The sequence below is a fragment of the Rhipicephalus microplus genome, chromosome 2 (genome assembly GCF_043290135.1).
Source record: "Rhipicephalus microplus isolate Deutch F79 chromosome 2, USDA_Rmic, whole genome shotgun sequence".
NCBI lineage: Eukaryota > Metazoa > Arthropoda > Arachnida > Ixodida > Ixodidae > Rhipicephalus > Rhipicephalus microplus.
Genome location: NC_134701.1, coordinates 226,509,949 through 226,521,689, shown reverse-complemented (window position 1 = coordinate 226,521,689; position 11,741 = coordinate 226,509,949). Strand labels below are relative to the sequence as shown.

Sequence of the window (11,741 nt, the reverse complement as noted above, 5' to 3'; positions counted from 1 at the left end):
GCTGCTTACACTCTCTGCACAGATGTAGACGCAGCTGCACATACCTCGTGTATCCACAAGCAAGGTCAGATTATTCAAGGAACGTGGCAGAGACTACAAAACTAATCTTCACTTTTTTCATGGAATGTTTATTTGGCATCATGTCCTGGAACACTGAGACAAATGCGAAGTGAAGCAGGACACAGGAGACGGTGGATAAAAACAATTTGTTTTTTATTTACAAGCAAGTTATGACTATGGCTGACACTTCGACGTGAACATGCAGGTATGTTTGCAAAGTTTCATGAGATATCATTCGCCGTGCTTACAGAAGCAAGGAAAACAACCAGAGTCCAACATCTTCACGAAAGCCTACAGACTCCCGTCACTGTACCTTCCGCCTCGGTGGCCTTCGGCATTAAAACAGCGTCACAGTTGCCATTCTACTGCTTTCTAAATATTGGCCTCGTTCCAGTTACCAACAATGAAACTTTTACATCGACACTATTTCGCCAGTTTCCAGCTATATCAACCCCAAACATGCGTGCGAAAGTAATGGATATAAAGAATACTATTCGACGAATCACAGAGAAAGCGTGACCTTCAAGAGTTCGGTGGCACACATAATAAAGTACAAAGCTGGTAATGTACGCCAGGACTTAAGCTTAGCGCATTCTTGAAGAGTAAATTTGGATTCAATTGAGATCTTGCACACAAAAATAAAGATATTCATCTTTTTTCGCCAATATATATGTTCGTGCTCATTTCTCCATATACCACTCTATCCTGTAGATTAAAAACTTGATACATTGCTATAGAGAGCGTGCGGGTCAAACGAACCAGCTTCCATCTCTTTCTCGTCTATAGAACATATGAAGTCCGTAAAAGAGATGACAAGTGAGGTAATCGCTTTATATAGCAACATCTGTGGCAACCACCTGAAGAAATGACTTTCACAAGAGTTCTTAGGTGGGCTAGTTGGTTCATGAACACTGTGACTTTCACGAGCAGCGGCGACCCTAGGCGCTCTTTTTGTACGCATTAGAGTAAAACGCCATAAACCACACGAAGAACAACACCGCCTCGGCGAACTCTACCCACACGAATGACACGACATAGTTACCTTCCGCTAACACCATGCCGATGGCATGCACGAATAGTATGACGAACTGAGTGATCTGCATCATGGTGAGGTACTTCTTCCACCACAGGTACTTCCTGAAGGCCGGACCGAGCGCAGCCAGGAAGTAGTAGGCGTACATGAACACGTGCACGAACGAGTTCATGCACGCGATGAACATGGCCTGCGCCTGCGCCCCGTAGGTCACGTTGAGCCACATGTTCCAGGACACGATCACGTGGTGCACGACGTGCAGCGTGCTTATCTGGCGATTGTTCTTGCGCAGCACAAAGAACACGGTGTCCGAGAGCTCGGAGAGCTTGAACAGGTACAGCCACCACGAGAGGCGCTTGATCTCGAGGTTGGCGGGGCTGTCGCTATGGTCCATGTCCTGGAGAAAAGTGTAGCCCCGGTCCCAGTAGCCGAGCTTCAAGAAGCGGCACATAAAGTATGCGCTGAAGAATGTGGTGAACAGATTGTACAGGAGGATGCAGCCTCTCAGACCGAACGGCTTGCGACTGGACATCCATCTCGGTCCGGCCACGGTGACAAAGTAGACGTAGGTGGCGGTGATGAGCGCGATGGACAGTGGGCTGCCGGTTAGCGGCCAACCCTCGGCGACTTTGTCTCGCGGAGGGAACCACGAGTAAAACGTGTGAGCTAGGTGGCGCACCGAGGACTCCATGACCCGCAGCTAACTTGCAGCCAGCGCGATAATCGACTCGGACTGCAAGGCGGGCTTTCTTCTCTGACTGTGCACAGCAAGTGCAAGTATCCCTCGGCAAGGCTGCCCAACGCGAACCCCGAAAGCCAATAACCAAGATGGGGCGCGAGCTTGCCGCTTAAAAAGCGAGTCCAGGACAGACTAAAATGGGTCCCCCCTTATCTTTCATGTCAAATCAATTGGAGCCAGCTTCAGTGGTGCACAGGTGCAGTCACGTTGCCCTCTCTGGTTCTTTATTTATATTTTTACTTTCATTTTTCACGCCGTCTAGGTGCTTTCATGACTGAAGCTACACTGCAGTTCCAAGAAAGAATGGGAAAGTACTAGTTTGCGTCACATGGATCGGATACAAAAATACGACCAACCGAGCGACATACGTGACGAGCATATCCTATTTGCGCGCCCGATCATAAAGTAAAGCAAGGAAAGGTAGAAGAGATGAGAGAGAGGAGGAATTTTTGTTATGACCGATATTGATCAAATTAAGTGAAAACAAAGAACTAAGTAAAAAATAAAAGCACTCTGGTCACTTTAGTATAACTCTTTTACAATTTGTGGTATGTTCGCGCGCGCTTTATATATTTGGAGGCTTCATCAATGCTGGTGTCGTAGGCCAAGCTTCTTACATTTTATGTTTTTCGTCGCCTATAAAGAAGGGCATTCACTGAAGGCACCGAGAAAGTCACATTGAGAAAGTTTTAATTGCTTAATCCACATTCGTACAGATGCGCGCCTCGGTGGTCATTTCCCGTTCAACCTTGATTCGGTGATTTATAACACCAGGAGATCAAAATTTTTGAAGCCCTCCACTATACGACGTCTCTCATAATAATATGGTGGTTTTTGGGACGTTAAACCCCACATATAAATCAATCAATCGGTGATTTATAAAGCACGTTTCCTCGTTAAAGATTTTTTCTATGTGCTCCAATGAGACTGAACGCATTAAATTTACATAAGACATTTTCTCGCGTACTCGAGCTGGCTTTTACTTTTTGTCGTTGCACCAGCAAAGCAGTGACGTCAGGCATCTCATCTACTGTAGGGCAGTCTTCCTAAAAATTACAGGTATGTTTCTCAAAACGTTTTGGCTGGACGGGAGTTGACTGCACCTGCTACTGGCCGCGACAATTAGAAAGAACGCAGTTGCGTCAGTAATAAATTTGTAGGTCACTCACACAGCAGGACCAAAGGATTAATGCTTCTTTTTAAATGCGAAGCATTTTTTAGTGAACTTCAGCGACTTCGGCCGTATCTGTATATCTATGTAGCAGCCTACGACTTTTAGCTCTCCTGACCGTTTCGATAAAGCGATTTATACCAAAATTGGTATGGCAAAACACGACTGCATAACGAGCATAAGTGACTAGTCATGGCATGAAAAAGATGGCATGTATGTCGTGAATGACATGATGTACATGTCATGGTCTTGCTGCTCCTGGGGTGGCTTCGTTCACGTGACATGTTGAAAAACTGGTAGAGTATCAAATGATGGCATGGCAAACATAAGTGACAGGCGCTAACGTGGAAATCATGACATGCATGTCATGTAAGTCATGACTACACGCCACGCTCATGGTGTGCTCGTGGTCGTTTCGCTAGCTTCTCGTATACCAAGTTTGGTATTACGGGACGTGAATGGATGACGAAGGTATATGACTGGTGCAAACACGATAATCATGAGATGCCTGTCATGTAAGAACATGACTACATGCCACGCTCATGATGTGCTCGCGGCCGTTTCACTAGCATCACATATACCAAGCTTGGTATTATATGACGCGAATGGACGACGAAGGTTAGTGACACGTCCAAACATGATAATGATGACATGCACGTCATGTAAAACATGGTCACATGTTACGTTCATAGCGCACTCGCGGCTGTTTCACTAGCTCCACTTATACAAAATTTGGTATCACGTGACTTGAATAGACGACGAAGGTAAATGACACGTCCAAAGATGACAATCGTGACATGGAAGTCGTGCACGGCGTACTTTACGTCCACCTTGTAACGTGGCGCTGATTTTAAAGTGACATATCAACCTTCCTCACCCGTGCTTCGCATATCATCGATGGATCTGCCCTTTTTCTCTTTTTTTTCTTTTTTTTTGCGTGTGAACTATGAAAAAAGGTATGGGCTACGTGTGCCGACACACGAGGTGATATCTACTGCGGACGTTAAGAAGGAGTGTTCGCATATGGAGGATGACCCGAAGTTTCTACTGCGGCTCACTGGAATTTCGAAGACAGGAGGCGATGCCGGCGATGATATCTGCCGCATAGATCCCTCCTGTGTTCGAACGGCCAGCGGACTTAATGCTGCCATATGTGTCTGACCCAAAACTCAATTGCCAAAAACTGCAGCGCAGTTTCTGATAACTGAAAATAAAGCAAATGAAATTTTTATTTCGAAGCGAACACTAATAAATACATCACACGCATGTACGTCACTCCCAACTTTCCCTGTCATCATCAAAAACGCTTGTCTGTGTCCTCTCTGAGTGTGTGTATTTTTTGCGCTTGTCTCATCATGAACCATTACCAACACGCCCAACTGGCAGTCATCCTGAAAATAAAGCTTGACTCTTCAGCTTACAGGGAGGAAATATGAATCGAGTAAGGCCTTTTACGGGCAATATTTCTCGGTCTTAAGGAGGTTATATCAGTGGCACCTTGTGCGGTACAAGTATATCTCCTAGCTGCTAGAGTTGCGGCCCATGGGGCTGCAGCTACAGCCGACCAATCAGCGAGCCTGGTCTGCATATGCAAGTTCTTGCTTCTCTTTTTATTCTAGTTATTTTCTCTCTCAGCTTGCTGCGTCTCTCATAATCATATGGTGGTTTTGGGACGTTAAACCCCACATATCAATCAATCAATCTCTCAGCTTGCAGATCGGAATCTTTGAAAACAAAATCTTTCGTCCCATAGCCTGACTAACTAGTGACGGGACCAATGATTGCACATACCCACATAATTTTAGCAAATAGTACGAACAGGTACAAATAGAACTGGGATTAATACATGTATGAGAATATGCTCGCCACATTTATAGAGAGAGAAATCAGAGCAGAAAAATAGAATATTTATCAAATTGTATCACTACGTCAAGGCCAAAAAAAAAAAAAAAGAAGATGCGTGCTGCTTTGACATTCGCGTGCGGCGGCTGCATTTTTGATGGAGGCGAAAATTATGTAGGCCCGTGTGCTCAGATTTGGGCGCTCGTTAAAGAACCCCAGGTGGTCGAAATTTCCGGAGCCCTCCCCTACGGCATCGCTCATGATCATATGGTGGTTTTGGGATGCTAAACATCACATATTCATCAATCAGCTTTGACATTCGTCACTATAATATTTCAGGTGACAGCACCAAACATTCTATTGGTCCCCAACAGAGTTATACATGACGCGTTGAAGTAATGGATTATCTGTAATCAGTTACATTTTCTTGTAATTTTGTAATACAATGGAATAATGTCTCGAAACTGTAACGTTCTGGCTAGTCTAATTGCATTTTCTTGTACTATATTGTTGGAAATTATTTACTTTCCTTTTCCAATATCGATGTGTATTCAGCCTCCTACAGCAGCGTTCGTCCTGAAAAAAAAAAAATACACGACCATGTTGTAGGGAACCCCCACCTGTCGGACGGCGGGTTCCTACGTTGCCTATTTTTAGGTGCGAGGCACCTTATAGGGCTCGGCGTGCAAGTTGTCTTGTCATGTTGTCACGCTGTGTCATGTGTAGTCACGGTCTACCATAAACAGGTACGCGCCACGACAATTGCGTATATTGCCCTGATCGCCACCAGTCCACTAAAAATTAGGAAGCCGGCAGTTAGACCAACAAATAGCCGACGATGTTAGTGTATAGCTGAAACACCCTTCTTTATAGTAAGGAACTCCATGGAACCGGGCATATAGGGAGAAAGAAAAAAGAACATCCCTATTAGGGTAAGCTGCATTCCCACAATTTTTTAGACTACGTAAGTGGAACAGAAAAAGCCTCTCTACATGACTGGTTTCAGTATTGGCGCCCCCGGTGCCTAATCAATGAAATATATCTCAAAACGCTGTGTTCTTCGCCGCCCTTCCCCACGTTTCACGCTAGCGGAGCTGAAACGCCATTCCCTACATGCCTCGCTCCTCTCTAGCTTTTCTCCATCTTCCTGGGTCATAGTCGCAATGCTTCACCCGAGCAGCAGCAAAAGTGAAGCGCAACGCTTCATAAGGGACCTGGACATTATCATCGAGGCACTGCTCAACTACGAGCTGGTAGCAAGGTGCTCCTACGCTATAATACCCCCTTTTCTTCAACGCATGCACTGAAAGAGTGTTCAGTGTAGCAGCAGACCTCTTAACGAGAAAACGTAGAAGAATCAGTGACAAACACTTTGAAAAGCAAATCTTGTTGAAAGTATAACAATGCGTAACACTATATCACAGGAGCCACAGCAAGCCTCCCGGCCTTGACGGAAGGCTCCAGCGTATGCTCTCTACCATGCAAGTCACACTAGTTTGTTGTGTTTACAGTAATCTTGTGCTACTGTGTTGCGGCAGCACAATTCTGAAGGAAAGTAACACAAAAGTAATCGATAGCATTTCTGTAATTCCTCAGTTACTCTTCTGGAGCTGTAATGGCCCATTGTAGTCAGTTATATTTTAAAGAAGATAGTTGAAATAGTAATCGGTTAGTTATCTGCTCTGGCGTGTACAAATCTGATCGTATACCGTAGGCTTCTTTTTTGGCAACTGGTAAATAATGCAGTAGCTCGTCGCAGTACTTGTGAAAAGTCCCGGCAACGCGAAGGTGCTGCCGGAAATTTTAACATGTTTCACTATTCTGTGCATTATATCAGCTATATGCTTCATACGGAACTGTTTATGTTGCGATATACGTGAGTGGCTTGAGGAAAACATCACTTGTATACGTGCTATCGCCTGTTTTTCATCAAGAGTGATGAGCTTACAAGCTATAGATAATATTCCGAACTGTCAATAACGGAAATCCCCATCATATACTTTGGTTAAATGAATACGACGATAACAAGAAAAACACATTGGTGGAAAGAGAGGTAGTGTGTTGCAGCGTTGGTATGAAAACGCTGTTTGTATTCGGTGCGAAGTCAGGAAAGGTTCGCCCAGAAACACTCTACTGACGTTTAATAAGGCGAAATATCACCTTTGGTGCACTTGAGCGGGTGCAGTATAAGGCGCAGAGCGACCTAAGTGTATCAAAACGGAACAAATTGCGCAGTCGACCACCACTGCTATAATTTATGTCGTTTTTTTTTTTTCTTGATTAAACTCTCTGTGGCTCCTTGTTGATTTCGCCTTCGATCTGATTTGGTGTGTCTCTATATCAAAAACTATTGCCGTATCTGCATACATTAAAATTTCCGCGTATTGTTACACCGAGGGAGAGTCACTAACACAGAACGAAGAAAGAATGAGCCCATAAGTGAGTCTTGAGGTACTTCTGGGACTACTGACTCATAAGAGGACACATCACTACATTTCGCCTTCGATCTGATTTGCTGTGTCTCTATATCAAAAACTATTGCCGTGTCTGCATACATTAAAATTTCCGCATATTGTTACACCGAGGGAGAGTCACTAACACAGAACGAAGAAAGAATGAGCCCATAAGTGAGTCTTGAGGTACTTCTGGGACTACTGACTCATAAGAGGACACATCACTACATTTCGCCTTCGATCTGATTTGGTGTGTCTCTATATCAAAAACTATTGCCGTGTCTGCATACATTAAAATTTCCGCATATTGTTACACCGAGGGAGAGTCACTAACACAGAACGAAGAAAGAATGAGCCCATAAGTGAGTCTTGAGGTACTTCTGGGACTACTGACTCATAAGAGGACACATCACTACATGTTGCAAATGTTCGGAAAGGAAGCATTCAAGAAGTTTGTGATCGCGGGACGTTAAACCCCCACAATTATTATTAAGAAGGTGATGATTTCTGCTTCTAAAGCCGTAGCGACGGCGTTTAGTTAACATTATGTTGTATTTAACAAAATTGAAGGTCGTCCTTATGTGTAGAAAAATTGCGACGGCTAGCAAGTTGATTTACGACTATCTTAACTTATTGGGTTAATACCAGAATCGCAGAAGATATAGATCACTGGAACCAGCAAAGTTTGCTGGTTTGCGGTTACATTATTTATACATTATATCATACATTCTATATAATTATACTATATGTTTGGAACTGAGTGACATATTTTGATGAGAGTATCTTTTTTTTTTCAAATATTGCCTAAATCGCACTTAACACGAACATTAGACTGACTCGAGGTATTCTAACAGTCACCATCTTTGTATACACGTATAGCGTTGTCAAAACTTAAGGTGGTATGTGGGTCTGAAAGCAAGCTTTTAAATGCGAAGCATTTCTTAGCGAACTTCAGCGAATTTGAGCGTATCTATCTATCTATCTATCTATCTATCTATCTATCTATCTATCTATCTATCTATCTATCTATCTATCTATCTATCTATCTATCTATAGCCGCTTACGTTTAGGTAGGTGCTCTCTTGGTCACCCCCTTAACTTGGCATGAACCAAAATTAGCATGGGAGGGTAAAATGGTTTGACCAATATGAGGCGCTGGTCAGGGCATGAATAATGTCACAATCCCATCGCGTGCGTCGTCAAACACTTTCCGCTAGACAGTGGCACATACCCACGGGCGGGTATGTGCCACTGGTATGCAGGTATGTGCCACAGGTGATTGACACTTAGTATCTACCCAGGAAAAACGAGAACACACAAGGGCAATTTTAACGTGCGAGCGTTAATAAACACCCGACATCGGTATAGCGTCCACCAGACGAATGCAAAGAGTAAGTGTGAGGGTCCCAGCTAGAATCGAACCCAAGCATTCTGTGTGGCAATGAAGCATTTTACCACAGAGTTACGCCAGGTCTCGGAACTACTCTTCAAATAGACGCTAATCTTCATGAAACGTCAACAGTGCTTGCGGGGTTGCGTACCCAATTTTATAAACATTATATACGCAGCCCTTGATACAGCCGTAGGTCGGGTTAACGTCATTTGTGATTAGTTGCCATGCGCTGAAGTTGATTTCTGTAGCAGTGTCCAGGGCCAGCATCTTCGCGAGCATCAGCGCTTCATATCAGCTTCTCGTGTTGCTAATACGCATGTTCCAGTTGGCATCGTTGCGCAAGTGCAAACAACTGGTTATATAAACATCTGAAACTCTTCAACATATGTCTGCTGTGCGTGCAAGATTTGTAAATATATTTAGTGTCGTTTCATGACGTGAGGCTTATAAAAAAATTGCAACACGGTCTCCTTCCATCCGCATGCTTCGCATAACGTCGATTCCCAGGTACGAGGGATCTGCAGATTTTTCTATTTATTGTTCTACCCTTATGAAAACTGTCATGATTGTGCATCATTGAATGAAACTTTCAGATCTGCAAATAGACTTCAAATCTTTCAATTCAGGCGGAAGTAATGATGAATTTCCACAATGTAATGAAATGTCTTACGCTAGGTCTTACGAGTCGTTATAGTAAAACTTATAATACAAAAAGTCACTCTTCAAAACTGTGGTTTTTCTAAAAGGTCACACCATATATGCTAAAAAAATTATAGATGTCAAAACAGCTATTTCCTTGATCAAAAATATTTCCTAACTTAGAAGGTAAAAAACCTGAGGTTCCAGTAATTTGCTGGTACTTATAAAATAATCACAACCTCATAAAACGTTGAGGGGAAAAAAAGCTTCATCTTATAGTTCAGGCTAAGCTGGGAAAAATGATGCCAAGATTTTTTTTCTTGTCTAAGTTCTTAAGACCTTCGTCCCACCTTAAGCTCATTTAGGTACATACCACACTCCCGCCAGTGAACATATGCAACAGGTGGACTTGCCAAAATGTAAATACAATTTTTTATTCATTTAATTATAACTGTATAACGCCCAGGCGCTTTACTACCTCCATCTGGTTTTTCGCTAATAAGTGTGTCAGTCTGTACGAAACTTGCCGACAGGTTATCGGCGACAAGTATAGGAGGTCACGTACGGCCTAAAGATTCAGTAAACTGGGGCAGCCAAAGAGCGCCCGTCCGACGTTCGCAAAGTAGTTGTTAAACAAGCCACCATGCTCCGAGTCACGACATCAGGTAACACACGTTTGTTGTAATCTGACCCAGCTGCAACTTTTACCAATCACCCTAACTGTTTTGGTGTTGACTTGAGCTTGTAAGATGATCTCGGCGAAACATTCTTTTTTATTATTCCTCATCATGAGAACTGATCGATTTCGATCACCTCTCTTTGTTTCAGTACCTCCAGAATATTCGGTGACCTCTCCTTACTGACCTCTCCTCACTGGACTTTCTTTCTGTGACTGTCCCCTGCGTCTCGATGAGAACTTGCAATCAGCCCCCTTACGAGATGTCAGAAATCTTGAGGATCGAGGGTCTTAGAGAGTGGTGCCATCTTACGTACTTTTCACCAGCCGTCTTGAGCCAGCAGTAGTGAGGTATGTTGCCACTAGATGACTCGCCCTGTGTTGGCGCCAGGGAGGTAACCTCCTTGGTTGGCGCACTGTTGAAGGCTTTTTCCCGGTTTTTTTTTTATCTGCTTAATTATTTCAACTGAAGATTACAGTGCATTCGCGCCATATAGCTATTGCAGGTGTGTCTGCTCCCAAGATCCACGGGGTTATGGGAACGTATCGGTCGTGCTGCTTATTCCAAGGAATGTCTTCTTCTCTCGGCGTAAAACAAAGACCTGATATATTTTGTTTTCCTGTTTTTTATAGCTATGTACAGCATTTTAACTCTGGCGACGATATTAAATACACGTACACACACCCATTATATATATATAAACTTCGAGAATAGTGCAGTATAGGAAACAAAACAATAAAATATTTATTTAATCCTAACAGTTTCGGCTGGTGGACCAGCCTTCTTGTTTTGTTTCCTATACTGCACTATTCTCGAAGTTTATGACTTTTATTACGGTAGCCGGAAGAAACTCTGATCATCTATTTCATCTATATATATATATATATATATATATATATATATATATATATATATATATATATATATATATATATATATATATATATATATATATATATATATATATATATATATATATATATATATATATATATATATATATATATATATATATATATATGTGTGTGTGTGTGTGTGTGTGTGTGTGTGTGTGCGTGTGTGTGTGTGTGTGTGTGTGTGTGTGTGTGTGTGTGTGTGTGTGTGTGTGTGTGTGTGTGTGTGTGTGTGTGTGTGTGTGTGTGTGTGTGTGTGTGTGTGTGTGTGTGTGTGCATATATAGTGTACAAGGTGTCGCGCTACCTTTGATCAACACTATTAAACGCATTCTCTTACGCAAGCTATTAAACGCATTCTCTTTGTTTTGCATCGCCGTTCTCGGATGGCGCGACGGTTTACTAACTTCCGTAAAATCGGGCCAATTGCATGTCCAGTTTTTGGAACGCAGTTTGCACACGTACGAAATGTGGTTTTGTTAACGTTTCGGCTTGCAGACCAGCCGTCGTCGGCTAGAAGAGGATATGTATATTTATGCGAGTTCTATTACAAAAACGCACGAGTGGGCTACATACACAACGGCACGGTGAAAAGTATTAATAGGTTACACAGAACACGATGTGCCCTAACGTCTGGCGAGGTATACCTTCAAGTAATATAGGTTAAACGACCAAAACTATTAACAAGACTTAACGGCCAAAACGTAGTGCTGCTTATCGAATGCCATGCTTTCAACCTGTGCTTTCAACTGAGCTTGTTCACCGTACGGAAAAAATATGCAGTCTTCATAATTTCACAAGGTATGAAACACGACAGGGACGGGCCGGCACATTGCGGTTTC

General features: G+C 43.0%; 1 protein-coding gene across 1 annotated transcript; it reads right to left on the bottom strand.

The window, feature by feature from the left end:
* Positions 1 to 228: 228 nt before the first annotated feature.
* On the bottom strand, positions 229 to 1,784 carry LOC119169539 (very long chain fatty acid elongase 7). Its single transcript, XM_037420578.2, has one exon. It carries the CDS (start codon positions 1,782 to 1,784, stop codon positions 999 to 1,001), a length of 786 nt encoding a protein of 261 aa, XP_037276475.2. The 3' UTR covers positions 229 to 998.
* Between the last annotated feature and the right edge of the window lie 9,957 nt (positions 1,785 to 11,741).